This window comes from Schistocerca piceifrons, chromosome 5, assembly GCF_021461385.2.
Source record: "Schistocerca piceifrons isolate TAMUIC-IGC-003096 chromosome 5, iqSchPice1.1, whole genome shotgun sequence".
NCBI lineage: Eukaryota > Metazoa > Arthropoda > Insecta > Orthoptera > Acrididae > Schistocerca > Schistocerca piceifrons.
Window position 1 is genome coordinate 416,998,940 of NC_060142.1, and position 16,795 is coordinate 417,015,734.

The window sequence follows — 16,795 nt, forward strand, 5'->3', positions numbered from 1 at the left end:
CCGTATGAAAATCGTATACGAGGTCTGTTCGAAAAATTCTGTAACTTTACCCTCAAAATTTTTCTACGCTTATCTTTTACTTACAGTGCCTGGTCTCCTTTGAAATACCCTCTTCCACACTTGATACACCTCTCCCAACGCCATTTCCACTTCCGGAAGCAGTCGTGGTATGCCTGTTGCTGGATCGCGTCCGTCTGCAATTTGCTCGTCCATCGTTGCAAATCTTCGTACTTTCAACGGGGTTTTCAATTCTGGAAATAAAAAAAGTCCTCAGGGAACGGGTCTGGAGAGTATGGAGCATGAGGCAGCACAGTGAATTCGTTTTTTGTACAACAGTCACGCACCAACAGCGATGAATGTGTTGCCGCGTTATCTATGCATCTTCTCGCCACATTTCAGATTGTTTTCTTATAATATTTTCACTCAAGAGTCACAAACCGTCCCAATAGTACTATCGATTTACAGTTTGTACCTGTGGCAAAAATTCATGATATACTAATCCTTCGCAGTCAAACAAAACTATCAGCGTGTCTTTGACATGTGACCTGACCAGACGAGATTTTGTTTGTCTTCGAGAACAGTTCCTGAGCCGCTGTGAAGACCGAACCTTGGTCTCAACATTATAATCGTAGACCAATATCTCATCAGTTATGGTTCTCTTAAGGAACATCTAATTTTCATTTGCGAGATCCAAAAGTTCTTCACAGATTGTGAGGCAAAGGTCTTTCTGATCTTGACTCATGAGCCGTGGGACGAACTTGGCGGCAACAAGATTCATTCCAAAATGCTGTGTCAGAATTTCATTACATGTTCCAACTGAAATGTTACATTCTTCCGCAAACTCTCGGACGATGGGTCTTCAATTGGCACGCACAATTTCGTCGAAGGACGTCCTGAACGAGTGTCATCTTTGACTTTCCTCCGATCATTTTCAAAACGTTTGAACCATTCATAACACCAAGAACGGCTTGCCCACTCATCGCCGTAGGCTTCCTGAATCTTTTGGTGTGTCTCTGCAAAGCTTCTCTTGAGTTTCACACAAAATTTAATTCAGACTCGTTGCTCATCTAACTCTGCCATCTCGAAAACCGAAAATTATGCGACACAACGTTCCACTCAATACAGTTCTGAACAATAACAAAGAGACATACAACAATGAAACTTCCGGCAGTTATACATTAAACACAGGCGTGTGCAAAGAACTAACCGCATTTCTCTCCAACACACAATTTGTCGCGAAATCACGAATGTTCTGGAGTTTTTTTGAACAGACTTTGTATAAAATCAGCTGTAGTGAGAGAGTTAGTTAGATGAGCCAGCAGTCATGGCATGTTGACTTCACCAGAAATGGCACTATCAGTGAAGTTTTACTATCAGAACGGAGAATCCGCTGCACGGTGAAAGATCTCTTGCGCACATAGTTTAGTGAGGATCAGCTAATAGGCAACTACTTACGACATGTTTGGCCTATTAGGTTCCCAGACCACAATCTGTGTGATTAGTGGTTGTGGGGTTATCTGAAGTCGGACGTCTACCCCGACAGTCAGACCTCATTAGAAATGATGAAAGACAACATCCGTCGCCAATTTCTCACCTTACCTACTGATATGCTGTGCAGTGCTGTTTACAATATTGTCCCTCGACTACAGGTATTGTTGATGAATGAAGGCCGACATGTTGAGCGTTTGTTATAAAGAATATAGTCTTTGTTAAAAATCAGTTTTTATGCAAATTACTGCTTTTGTTTCATATGATGTCCCAATGGTGTTCATTTTTTTTTACTTTTTTGGTTTCAGTAAAACTTCATGTCGTTTCAAACATGTGTGTAAGTTTTTACCTCTCTGCCTACATTGTTTCGGGGTGTATTAAATTTTCAAATGTTAATGGACTTTCGGGTCATCCCGCATATTTCTGAATACTCATTTTATCAGTCTTTTTCTTCCCAGCTTTACACAGGTAGACGGCAATAGAAAACTCAGAAAAAATCCTTGCCCAGCACTAAAGACAGTTACTAATGGAATAGTCTAGAGGACAGCTTCATCCAGCAATGAATGTCAAATACACAGGGTTTCAAAAGACGACTGCGTGATTACTAGAAGACGTATAGAAAATACCACATAGAGCATCTCTCCAGGATTTGCACTCACATTACAGGTGCTCATGCGCACCCTTCCTGACGCAGCAAAAGTCATTATGTGCGTCACAGTCATTAAAGTAAAGTAAAGATACGACAGCAACCTGCTTTGGAAATTTGTTCACTGTGTTGCCTATCTGCAGGAGCGAACTAATTCTATGCGACAATACGGAGTAGTTGACTGGTTGGCTAATTTGGGGGAGGGGACCAGACAGCGAGGGCATTGGTCCCACCGGATAAGGGAAGGGTAGGGAAGGAAATCGGCTGTGACCTTCCAATGAAACCATCCCGGAATTTGCCTGAAGCAGTTTAGTGAAATCGCGAAAAAAATTAATAACAATGGCCGGTCGCGTATTTGAACCGTCATCCTCCCGAATGCGAGCCAGTGTGCTACCCACAGCGCCACCTTGCTCGGTAGGAAGATTTGTGAGAATGTTCCGACACACCTCTGCTGGTAAGCTACGCAACTACGCCATGGCGCGCATTAGGAATCTGAACTTGGAGAGACACTCTACTTACTGATGCGTGTAGTTTTTCTGTTTTCTGGTATTTATTCTGTCGTCTTCTGAAGACCCGGAAATGTGAATAACCCTGCATATATGTAAAGTGCATATATATATATATATATATATATATATATATATATATATATATATATATATATATATATATACGTTTGTGTGGTACTACAATTGGAGTAATTAAGAAACTTTTATCCGATTTACAGCCGGCAGAAAGGTGTTCCGCGACTTTCTGCGCTGTGAATACAGCGAAGAAAACATCCTTTTCTGGCTTGCTTGCGAAGATCTGAAAAAGGAGTCGAACCCCGATGTGGTTGAGGAGAAGGCCAGGTTCATCTACGAGGACTACATCTCTATCCTCTCGCCTAAAGAGGTAACTATGACTAGATGTATAGCGTGACCTCTGTCATGGCTATCTTTATTCGGCCAAAGCAAATAATGGATACAGTTGTGTTACTATTTGAGGGGATTTCAGCTTTCCCAGTGGGTGTGCTTCCTCTGAGAAAGCTAATAAATCTATATAGTTAAGACGCACGTTGCGTTTTCCCAATTTCGGTTTTAAAGTGAGAAAGTAGAATGTGGTATTTTCAGATGTGACAGTGTTATAGGCCTCAGTGCGAAGACAAGTTTGATGCAGCTAAACACTATCTTTTACAAGTGTCTTAGTGTCTGCATAACAACTGCAACTACAGTCATTCCAACTCACTTACTGTATCCAAGTCTTTGCCGCTCTCTACAGTTTATATCCCGAACACTTACTTTCATTACCAAAAGAACTTTCACTTCGTGTTTCATAATGTATCGCGTACGCTCTAAGACAAGAAACGGGCACAGCACAAAAAAATTTCTCGAATTCGACGGAAATCGGTAGATATCATGTACATTTACGGACAAACGAATTATTACAAATTCAGAAAAACTAGATGATTTATTCGAGGGATTCACGAGTTGAGGAAGTCGGTAACGCGCTAGTGCATCTTTCCCTTATGTAAGCAGTCATTCGGCTTGACATTCATGGAGAGAGTTTTTGGATGTCCTGAAGGATATTGTGCCAAATTCTGTCCAATTGGCAAGTTAGATCCTCAAAATCCCGACCTAGTTCGAGGGACCTACCTGCACCAAATGCTTTCAACTAGACAGATATTCTGTGACCTTGCTGGCCAAAGTAGGGTTTGGCAAGCACGAACAACCCAGGCAGTAGAAACTCTCGCCATGTGAGGCCAGGCGTTATCTTGCTAGACTGTAAGACAAGGCTGGCTTGGCGTGTAGGGCAACAAAACAGGGCGTAGAATGTCATCGACGTACCGCTGTGCTGTAAGGGTGCCGCAGATGACAACCAAAGAGGTCCTGCTCTGAAATAAAATGGCACCCCGAGCATCAGTCCCGGTTGTCGCGCTGTATAGAGGGAGACAGTGAAGATGGTATCCCACTGCTGCCCGGGGCATCGTTACAGACGTCATCGGTTGTCAGCGGGGCTGAGTTGCAAACGCGACCGTCACTGAAGACACTTTTACCCCAGTCAATGAGATTCAAGGCAAAGACGTGTCTGGAGATATCCCTTACGACGGTAGGATACCGACCTGACTCTCGCCCGCCATACAGTTCGAGAACCAGGAGTGATGGTCTGAGGGGGCATATCTTTTCATATCAGGACCCCTTTCGTTGTCGTGCACAGCACCCTTTACCTCACAGCGTACATGGTGGTAGTCTTCATCACGTTTTGTTGCCGTTCATGGCAAGCCATCCAGGGCTTTACATTTCAGCAAGATAATGCCCGCCCGAACACGGCGATAGTTCCTGCTGCTTGTCTTCGTGCTTGCCAAATCCTACCGTGCACAGCTAGGTTGCCGGATCTCTCCTCAATTGAGAATGTTCGGAGCATTATAGGCAGGGCCCTCCAAGCAGCTCCGAATTTAGACGCTGTATCGCGCCAATTGGACAGAATTTGGCACGAGCACATCCAACAACACTATCAGTTAGTGCAACACCGAATAACTACTTGCATAAGGGCCAGAGGTGAACCAACGCGTTATTGAATTTCTCAATTTGTGAATCTCTTACTCTTGTATAAATCATCCAATTTTTCTTAAATGGCACTCATTTATTTGTACATGTGCTTCTACCGATTTCCGTCTGATACGTATAATTTCTTCGTAGCCTTACAGTGTGTGCAGGGTGGTCCATTGATAGTGACCGGGCCAAATATCTCACCAAATAAGCGTCAAACGATAAAACTACGAAGAATGAAACTTGTCTTGCTTGTAGGGGGAAACCAGATGACGCTACGGTTGGCCCGCTAGATGGCGCTGCCATAAGTCAAACGGATATCAACTGCGTATTTTTTAAAATAGGAACCCCCATTTTTTATTACATATTCCTGTAGTACGTAAAGAAATATGGATGTTTTATGTTGGACCACTTTTTTCGCTTTCTGATAGATGGCGCTGTAATAGTCACAAACTTGTAAATACGTGGTATCACGTAACATTCCGCCAGTGCGGACGGTATTTGCTTCGTGATGCATTACCCGTATTAAAATGGACCGTTTACTAATTGCGGAAAAGGTCGATATCGTGTTGATGTATGGCTATTGTGATCAAAATGCCCAACGGGCGTGTGCTATGTATGCTGCTCGGTATCCTGGACGACATCATCCAAGTGTCCGGATCGTTCGCCGGATAGTTACGTTATTTAAGGAAACAGGAAGTGTTCAGCCACATATGAAACGTCAGCCGCGACCTGCAGCAAATGATGATGCCCAAGTAGGTGTTTTAGCTGCTGTCGCGGCTAATCCGCACATCAGTAGCAGACAAATTACGCGAGAATCGGGAATCTCAAAAACGTCGGTGTTGAGAATGCTACATCAACATCGATTGCACCCGTTCCATATTTCTATGCATCAGGAATTGCATGGCAACCACTTTGAACGTCGTGTACAGTTCTGCCTCTGGGCACCGCAAACCGGCGTAATATGCACTATTGGGCAACGGAAAATCCACGATGGCTGAGACAAGTGGAACATCAGTGACCTAGAAGGGTTAATGTATGGTGCGGCACTATGGGAGGAAGGATAATTGGCCGCCATTTTATCGATGGCAATCTAAATGGTACAATGTATGCTGATTTCCTACGTAATGTTCTACCAATGTTACTACAAGATGTTTCACTGCATGACAGAATGGCGATGTACTTCCAACATAATGGATGTCCGGCACACAGCTCGCGTGCGGTTGAAGCGGTGTTGAATAGCGTATTTCATGACAGGTGGATTGGTCGTTGAAGCACCATACCATGGCCCGCACGTTCACCGGATCTGACGTACCCGGATTTCTTTCTGTGGAGAAAGTTGAAGAATATTTGCTATCGTTATCCACCGACAACTCCTGACAACATGCGTCAGCGCATTGTCAATGCATGTGCGAACTACTCGCTGTTGAGGAGAATGTCGTTACACGTATTGCCAAATGCATTGAGGTTGACGGACATCATTTTGAGCATTTATGGCATTAATGTGGTATTTACAGGTAATCACGCTGTAACAGCATGCATTCTCAGAAATGATAAGTTCACAAAGGTACATGTATCACATTGGAATAATCGAAATAAAATGTTCAAACGTACCTACGTTCTGTATTTTAATTTAAAAAAACCTACCTATTACCAACTGTTCGTCTAAAATTGTGACCCATATGTTTGTGACTATTACAGCGCCATCTATCACAAAGCTAAAAAAGTGGTACAACTAAAACATTCATATTTTTTTACGTACTACACGAATATGTAACAAAAATGAATATTCCTATTTTAAAAAAACGCAGTTGATATCCGTTTCACCTATGGTAGCGCCATCTAGCGGGACAACCATAGCGCCATATGGTTTCCCCCTTCAAGCTAGACAAGTTTCGTTCTTTGTAGTTTTTCGTTTGACGCTTATTTCGTGAGATATTTGGCCCGATCACGATCAGTGGAGCAACCTGTATAGTGATTTGGTACCAGTTTTAGTATGGATGGGTCCTTCATCACACGCCGACTTGTTATGGCCACATTTTCGGAGGAAGTTTTGAAGTGATGTCTAGTAACACATCTTTTGTTCTGTAGCCAGTCAGAGATTATATCTAATATCCTTGCCGTAAAACAATGGTACCATTCCCAAATCTCTTTGTTTGGTGCCCGTTCATAAATAACATTTTAAGAAGGTAAAATTTGTGGCATTATTATTTTTTTAATATTCGCTATGCTTTATGAGGCTGTTCAGACATCCACACAGTTTTGTGAATGCTTTCGTCACTTCTTGCCCTGAGAGAAAAACCGAATTGTTGCTCATCTCTAATCCCCAATCTCCAGATAACTGGCAATAATAGGAAGAATCATATTCTAATATCAATCTCTCCCCATACGTCTTACTGCTAGAGCCCGCGCATGGTCGTTACGTAAAAGCCATACCTTTTATTACGGGTGAGTTATGTGTATACGGAAGACGGGGGCATATTACCGGCTGACGTGCGCCGTAGCACGGGCTGGTGCAGGGCTGGTGGACGTTTATCACGGTCGCATTGTACCACTACATATATTCGGTGGTACCAGTTACTGTTTCCCCCCCAGCAGCTTTCAATTGTACATTTGACACGTTTTATATCTACAGGACGAAGATGACTTTTGTTCCAGAGGAATACCAGTGGAAGAACTTTCTTGTTAGCGATAAATTTATTTTAAAATACAATTCAGTGTTGGATAACACTTTGCACATGATTTAGCGCCTTACGCCATCTGTTAAAAATCAAAAAAATCTTGACGAATAGTTAAACGTATTTTCTATCAAGAATATTTTGTTCATACAGCGACGGCGTATTTAGAAACCTAGCTGCCTAAAAACCATCGTTCTTACTATGACTCACAATATTTAAAAAAAATATTTTTAGTTTAACTGCTAGCTTTCAGTATTTACCAAAAAGTTTCAGTCCGAGAGCGTTGCTGCAGTGTTTACGAAACATACCGTCACTCCATTGCTGGTATATAAGCACCGATATGAAGACAAGAGACTAGTATGGCATTCGTGTCTTTCCGACGGCATGCAGTAAATGCGGAAACGTGAACCATGGCAACGTTATTATCAAACTCGTCCAAAGCAGGACCAACGTGCTGTTTTCTTTTCTTGGCTGCCGTAGGACAAACGCCGGTACACATCCATCAGAGAATGAATTATGTGTGTGGAGTAGCACGTCTGTCGAAAACCATCGTTGTGGAATGGTGCGTGACAACGGGTCCCCAGTCCCAAATGCCGCAACTCCAAAGTTGCGCCAACTCAAGTGGGAGTCATTTGAGCATTCGGCCTGTAGTCCTGATCTCCCCCCATGCCATTTTCAAGGCTTCAGTCCCTTAAAAAAAAGGCCGTGTAGTAGCGACGATTCCTGCTGAACGAGGATGTGCAGCAGGCAGTTAGAGACTTCTTCACGCTGCAGGACACGCTATTTTACAGCAGGGTATCTTCAATCTACTGAGTCGACGGAATGATTGCCCCAGTGCTCACGGTGATTTTACCTGACTGGCTTAACGAAAATGGATTATATGGCCTTCTAACGAAAACTTTTTGATCGCATCTTACATACACTCTGGAACATTGAAAATAGCGCACCAAGAGGGGAGCAAAAATGAAATTTATTAGATTTAATGATATACAGGGTGAAAAGTATTTAAACCGACAAACTCTGGGAGGTTATAGGGGACATCAAAACAAATATTTTTCCCTAATGTCATTTTTTTCCTATGAGGAGTATTTAAACCGGTAGAGGAAGATTTATCTGGCGGCAAATTAATTAAACCAACAACCACTTTTCCATTTTTATGAGCAAGAGACAACACATTAACACAACCCAATTTCAATTACAATAGATTTTCAAAAATGCCTCCATTGACACGTAAACAAAGGTTACACCGTCGGATCATGTTCTGTCTTACACGGGCAAAAACCCCAGGAGTATCCTAAATTGTTCCTGCTGCTGCTACTATCTGGGCAACCAGATCCTCTTCTGATGCGACAGCATTTGCGTAAACAGGGTTGCGCACCTCTCCCCACGCAAAAAAGCCCAGAGGGGACATATATGGGGATCGAGCGGGCCACAGTACAGGACCATCTCTGCCAATCCACGTTTCTGGGAACCGTCGGTCCAGGAATCGACGCACACAACTGAAATGTGCCGGCGCCCCGTCATGTTGGAACCACATGCATTGTCTTGTAGGGAGCGGGACGTCTTCCAGCAATTCTGGCAATGCTCTGGCGAGGAAATTGTATTAGTGCCTCCCATTTAATGGGCTAGGTAGCAGATACGGCCCAATTAAACAGTCCCCAACAACACCGACCCACACATTAACGAAGAACCGCACTTGATGAGCTCTAGCAACTGTGACATGTGGGTTATCCTCACTCCAAACATGCGAATTGTGCATGTTGAAGACTCCATCACGCCTGAATGTTGCTTCATCGGTAAACAACACAGAGGATGGAAATGTAGGATGCATTTCACACTGTTCCAGGTACCAATGCAAAAATTGTCTCTGGGTGGATAATCAACTGGTTCCAGGTTGTGGACACGCTGTAAGTGAAATTGACGTAACAATTGCTCTCAAAGGACTGTTCTTACATTCGTCTGATTCGTCCCCATGTTACGTGCAACTGCACGAGTCCTGATTGAAGAATCCCGCTCCACATGCTGCAAGACAACTTCCTCAAATTGCAGCGTTCTTACAGTGCGACGGCGTCCCTGTCCAGGTAATCTGCTAAATGACCAGGTCTCACGCAGACGTTGGTACACAGCAGCAAAAGTCGTATGATGCGGGTTACGGCGATTAGTTTATTGTTGTTGACAAAACTGCTGTGCATCTTGTCCGTTGTGGTGCGCTACGTAGTACGCACCAACCATATCAGTGTACTCACTCCAGGTGTATCGCTCCATTAGTAAACTGAGACAATGCACTACTACACTGGTGGACAGCAGTCGCCTACAACTGAAGATCGTAATACGGCCTGTAACAACTGAAGAGCGACCTCCACCGGTTTAAATAATCCTCATAGGAAAAAATGACATTAGGGAAAACTATTTGTTTTGATGTCCCCTACAATCTCCCAGAGTTTGTCGGTTTAATTACTTTTCACCCTGTAGATAGAGATTAAAGTGATCCCAAGATCAAGACAAGTACGCAAATAGAGTGAGTACAAGTAGACAAATACAGTGGAACATTAAAAACGAGTTGGACCACCTTTTGCCGCAAAACGTGCCGCAACACGGTCCGGCGTGGGGTTGATTGAATGTCTGATGTTGTCCTGAGGCTGAGTGGCCAAATCGTGAAGAACCACCTCCAAATCATGTACACAGTGACACAGCGGCATCTTGCTTTACAATTAGATCGCTAGACCCGAATAATAATTATTTGAAAAAAAAATGAATTTTTAATATTCATATCTCAGCCCCGTATAAATTTCTAACCCCATACAGAGAGTCCTGTAAATTTGTGAATTTTTGATAGATTTGAGACGAAAAGCATGGGGCACATGCAATAGATAACACTACAGAGGTGAACTATTCATGCATCAGTTAGTAAGCAAGTAAGCAACTCTTCATGCAACAATTACGTATTGCATGCTCCAAACGTTTTTCGTTTTAAATGTTACAAGAATTTTCATGGCTATTAAAAATTCACTGTCACAAATTTTCGGAGCTGTCTGTATGGGACTAAGAATCTGCATGGGGCTGGGATCAATTATTTTACATTTTTTGGTCTTATTTATAACATGGTACATTAAAAAATTTTATTTAAATATTTATATTCTGCCAACGCCCATGCCGCAGTGGTAACACCGGTTCCCGTCAGATCACCGAAGTTAAGCGCTGTCTGGCTGTGCTAGCACTTGGATGGGTGGCCATCCGGTCTGTCGAGCGCTGTTGGCAAGCGGGGTGCACTCAGCCCCTGTGAGGCAAACTGAGGAGCTACTTGACTGAGAAGTAGCGGTTCCGGTCTCATAAACTGACATATAGCTGGGAGAGCAGTGCGCTGACCACATGCTCCTCCAGATCCGCATCCAGTGACGCCTGTGGGCTGAGGATGACACGGCGACTGGTCAGTACCGTTGGGTCTTCCAAGGTCTGTTCGGACGGAGTTTTAGTTTAGTTTTAATTATATTCTGCTTTTTAGTCATATCAGTCTAAATTTTTCAATTGATTTCAAAGATTTTGATGAGATTACAACTGAGACGTGTGGTAAACTTCTCTTCATCTGACTGAAATACTATATCAAGCCACTGTACACATACCTCATGGGAAGAATGTGGAGGTAAAAATTAGAGAGTTCGAACTCGTGTGGAGGCTCAGCAGCAATTGTTCTTCCTGTGAACCACTGAAATAAGAAAAGGAGAGAAAATGGCAGTGGTATGCAAAGTACTGTAACAATATCACTGTACATATATCTCATAGAAAGAAATGGAGGTAAAAATTAGAGAGAGTCGAGCTCATATGTATGTTTACCACCAATTGTTTTTCCGTAGAACCACTGGAATAAGAAAAGGAGAAAATGGCAGTGGTACACAAAGTACCCTCCACCAAAGAACAGGAAAGAAAGTTAGTTGCCATTGCATTGACATCCAGTTCTGAGCTACATTTAAAATTTCAAGTCTACAGCTCATTGTGGTTAGTTTAAAATCAATTGCAAAACATCCAGTTCTGAGCTACATTTAAAATTTCAAGTCTACAGCTCATTGTGGTTAGTTTAAAATCAATTGCAAAACATCCAGTTCTGAGCTACATTTAAAATTTTAAGTCTACAGCTCATCGTGGTTAGTTTAAAATCAATTGCAAAATTGGTACTGAGCAGACAGACAGACAAGAAAGCAATATCCATCTCCTTTTCACGCCCCCCACCCCACCCCCCGCCTCCTGTCTGGGGTCTTGCCTTGATGTGCTTATCCACTTACATACCTTATCCCAATTCTACCTGCATGACACATTAGTCCTGCAGGGCAGCCGTGATGTCAGGCGTTACCAACCCATTTCACCCTCACCCCTTTGTATGAGAGAAAAAATTGAATTTATTTTGCATTGTCGTTTGGTCTGATCTGTGTTTAATATTTCTAGTCTCTAACTCATCAGGAAGATAGGTTAAAATCAATTGAAAAATTTGTGCTGATAGAGAGGGAAGAAAACGATATAATAAAAACGCGGCAAAAACCGCAATGAAGTATGATGTACAAATAATACTGGGGTCGTGTGGGACAGAATGTCATAAAATTCAAAAGCGACAAATGCTCATAGAATTCGTTCTCCACAATAGGATAATGTCTAATTATAGAGTGGCTGGTCGTAATTGTGATTCATGTGAAGCAGCGGGCAGACGTGCGAGCACACACACACACACACACACACACACACACACACACACACACACATACACATACACACACACACACACACACACATGGTGAGAATGTTTAGACAAACGAAGTGACAACCATATCGGTTACTCTGACAACTTCTCAGCGAAGCCATCCACGTGCCTTTGAAGGAAGGAAGTATTATATGGCTCAGTGACTCCGTTAGTGCCTATGAGAAAAACAAGCCGCAAAGGTGCTGTGAACAGAGAATAAACTACATTAACCGTATCAGATGTATTACTAATTAATCCAAACATTTTAGATCATCTAGACACTAATTTACACACTACATTTTAAAACGTTTGTTGTAGTTTATGCGTCATACATAAGTATCCTTGAATTGATTTTTCTTTCGAAATTTTTTTATTCTTGGATAATAATTTAATGTATATTCATCTGTTTATTGATAGCTGAGCTTTCACTAAGTAGATCACCGCGAGTTTAATCGAATGAACAACTATTATTTATTTTTCAAAAAATAACACACCCTTAAAAATACGCAGAAGCATCTTGCACATTTAGTTCTAAATTTTATGCGGCTACATTCATCTGTATAATTTACTTGTTTTTGAATTTACGCCAGTTACTACAATATCCTTACGTAGAGTAATACTAATTACTTCCTTTTGTGTAATACATGACATTTTCCTAGACGATGAGTTGCTCCAGTATTTTCTACCGATCACTATAACTGAAATTATCCATGACTGTTTTTTTACAGAGTCTTTGCTCCCAAAACTTGTGATTATTATTTTTTACAAAAACTGTTGATGCCGTTCGAGTTTAGGCCTTAATATTTGTATAACATGTAAAAATACCGTGAATTAACGATTTTACAGAGGACAGCACACAAATAATAGAGCTCAACATTTTAATATTTAGTCCTAAGTAACGTTGATTACACATGAACCGATGTTTCTGGGAGAAGTTACGAATTACCTGCTTGTTAAATAAGTTTCCACCCACTGTCTCCTGAAACATGAGAGGCGCATTTAACAGAACGTCTACAGGGATTATATTCGCTCACTCCTTCACTTGCATGCTTCCCTAAACTAATTCATACTGCAGGTAACTTTCTCTGAATCAGATTATTTATCAAAACAATAACACAAAGCACATAAAAAAAGAAGCCAAATTAGGACGCAAACTTACTGGTATCATAACTAGCTGATTTGCATATATTTCACCAAAAAAATTTAATTCTATCATGTGTATAGGAGCGTTAGTTCCAGAATCAGGTGGACCAAGTTACTTTATTATATTTTGACTAAAATCACATTTGTATCCTCGAGATGATCATGTATTGTATCCCAGTTACTGAGTTAGATTTCTAAAATAACTTCAACAGTCCCATTATTATTTTTGGGGTAAGTAGCAAAAGTTTACACTGTTGCCAAAACTGGCATGCGATTCGGTACTGTTTATCGTAGCATTTCTCAGGAGCGATGCTTACGCCAGTGTTTTGCTTACGTATGATACTGCCTTACCATTGAGTTTACCACATACCTCCAGACCCCAATCCTTCAGCGATGACACAAACACAATTCTTACCAAATAAGCCAGAAAGTGAGCAGTAGAGAAATTAATAGGTTGTAGGGAGTCTGTTACTAGATCACAGTTAATTAACAGTGACTCAATCGGTAGAAAACACTATATAATCAGATTCCTGCACTTGTTCTTTTAAGGATGGGATTCTACTCTCTTACAATGGTGACCTGACGCCTGAAGTAGAAGGAAACAGACTTTTGGTACTGAGGATGAGCGAGGAAAATCTTCACTGCATATTCACTACCTTCGACAGACGTTGAACGCTGCTACTTTTACTATGGGTGTGTTCCCCGTCACTACCTATGGTGGTTTATTTTCCATGCTTTCATTTTTTGATTTTTTTGTGGCATACTAGGTAGGGACAACTCAGTTCCGTCACAAGATACGCTAATGAGCTTGACCGCTACATACACTCCTGGAAATGGAAAAAAGAACACATTGACACGGGTGTGTCAGACCCACCATACTTGCTCCGGACACTGCGAGAGGGCTGTACAAGCAATGATCACATGCACGGCACAGCGGACACACCAGGAACCAGGGTGTTGGCCGTCAAATGGCGCTAGCTGCGCAGCATTTGTGCACCGCCGCCATCAGTGTCAGCCAGTTTGCCGTGGCATACGGAGCTCCATCGCAGTCTTTAACACTGGTAGCATGCCGCGACAGCGTGGACGTGAACCGTATGTGCAGTTGACGGACTTTGAGCGAGGGCGTATAGTGGGCATGCGGGAGGCCGGGTGGACGTACCGCCGAATTGCTCAACACGTGGGGCGTGAGGTCTCCACAGTACATCGATGTTGTCGCCAGTGGTCGGCGGAAGGTGCACGTGCCCGTCGACCTGGGACTGGACCGCAGCGACGCACGGATGCACGCCAAGACCGTAGGATCCTACGCAGTGCCGTAGGGGACTGGACCGCCACTTCCCAGCAAATTAGGGACACTGTTGCTCCTGGGGTATCGGCGAGGACCATTCGCAACCGTCTCCATGAAGCTGGGCTACGGTCCCGCACACCGTTAGGCCGTCTTCCGCTCACGCCCCAACATCGTGCAGCCCGCCTCCACTGGTGTCGCGACAGGCGTGAATGGAGGGACGAATGGAGACGTGTCGTCTTCAGCGATGAGAGTCGCTTCTGCCTTGGTGCCAATGATGGTCGTATGCGTGTTTGGCGCCATGCAGGTGAGCGCCACAATCAGGACTGCATACGACCGAGGCACACAGGGCCAACACCCGGCATCATGGTGTGGGGAGCGATCTCCTACACTGGCCGTACACCACTGGTGATCGTCGAGGGGACACTGAATAGTGCACGGTACATCCAAACCGTCATCGAACCCATTGTTCTACCATTCCTAGACCGGCAAGGGAACTTGCTGTTCCAACAGGACAATGCACGTCCGCATGTATCCCGTGCCACCCAACGTGCTCTAGAAGGTGTAAGTCAACTACCCTGGCCAGCAAGATCTCCGGATCTGTCCCCCATTGAGCATGTTTGGGACTGGATGAAGCGTCGTCTCACGCGGTCTGCACGTCCAGCACGAACGCTGGTCCAACTGAGGCGCCAGGTGGAAATGGCATGGCAAGCCGTTCCACAGGACTACATCCAGCATCTCTACGATCGTCTCCATGGGAGAATAGCAGCCTGAATTGCTGCGAAAGGTGGATATACACTGTACTAGTGCCGACATTGTGCATGCTCTGTTGCCTGTGTCTATGTGCCTGTGGTTCTGTCAGTGTGATCATGTGATGTATCTGACCCGAGGAATGTGTCAATAAAGTTTCCCCTTCCTGGGACAATGAATTCACGGTGTTCTTATTTCAATTTCCAGGAGTGTATAATTGCGTAAGCTTTCGCTGCCAGAGTCAGCCGACACAAAAGTTTTCTGCTTATGGTATTGCGTCATAATATATAAAACTACTGCTGCTGAAGAAAAACCAACGTTTCGGCCACTGTTGCGGCGGTCTAATGACCCAGAAGAAGGCCGTTGCAACTGTGGCCAAAACGTTGGTTTTTCTCCATCGGCCGTAGTTTTATACATTATGACGCGGTACCATATCCAGAAGACTTTTATGTCGAATAACGCGTACGATTTGGACCGTTTGCCAAATGTCACATCGAGCGTTAGTTAACAGGTGGGGACACATACAGTGACGTCGCAGGCCATCTGTCAGTTCGTTAGTGACGAAATTTCACTTCTTTAAAAGGAATGGCTGGATTCTTTCGGTAAACACAGGATACATAAACGATCTTGAAGAATTCACAGCAACAAACCTGAAGTACAACAGTATTCTTCTACTGTCTGTAGGAATACTTAAGACCAATCAAGTTGCGATTGTAACTAAAACGAATAGTTTGTACATAAACGAGGATCCTGGCAGTTACCTACTCCAGTCGACCTGACTAATATCTTCCAAGCTTCTCGCAGATCATTCTAGGCGAATGATGCAGTTTGTCATATTCTTCGTTCCCCACTCATTACAAATAATCAAACATTAACTCACTACGCACTCATATTATTCAGTTACCTTTTATCTACTAGGAACCACGGACAATTGACATACATCATTGTTCCCTACTTCTTCTCCAGTACTTCAACTTTTCTGTATATGTCTTCGTTTTCTCTCAGCCCCATTGTTCTGATCCATATACTAAATTACTTTCATTTTTAATACTTTCTTCTCAAAACTCACTCTGCCTAGCGATTCATCTGCTCTGTCCAATCCGTTCTGTATATCTTTGCTCGCACTTTTCGTGTCTTCCTGTCTCAAAGATACTTTAAAATTTATTTGGTTAACTTGTGGGAGCCATGCTTTAAATATATCCAAAGACAACCAACAGCCCCTTCCGTGCTGTTTCTGCCCTATTGCCTTGTATGCTATGTATTCATCATCATTGCCTCTTCTTTTTCAGAGTTCTCTTGTTGTTAGCAAAACTAATATTTTCCATACAGGTCTTATTTACATTACATATTATCTAACTTATAATCCAGCAATTAACATTCACTGGCATATAAGCACTTCCGTTTATTATTGCTGTATAGTATTTTAATTATAGAGGAGAAATATCTCTGGAGTGATTATGGTCACATCATTATGCTGGGATTGTTACGCGACTTATGAGCAGTGTTTGTTCATAGTTTAAGCAAAGACCAAAACATTAGTATTATGGGTATTTG

The 16,795-nt window shown here is 42.9% G+C and overlaps 1 protein-coding gene across 2 annotated transcripts in view; it reads left to right on the forward strand.

The window, feature by feature from the left end:
* The window catches only part of LOC124798160 (regulator of G-protein signaling 20), a 512,660-nt gene that overhangs the window by 487,387 nt on the left and 8,478 nt on the right, over window positions 1-16,795 (forward strand). For both annotated transcript variants that reach the window (XM_047261443.1, XM_047261441.1), the window contains one exon: window positions 2,862-3,028. In XM_047261443.1, the coding sequence (XP_047117399.1) occupies window positions 2,862-3,028 (167 nt within the window). The remainder of the gene's footprint in view (window positions 1-2,861; window positions 3,029-16,795) is intronic.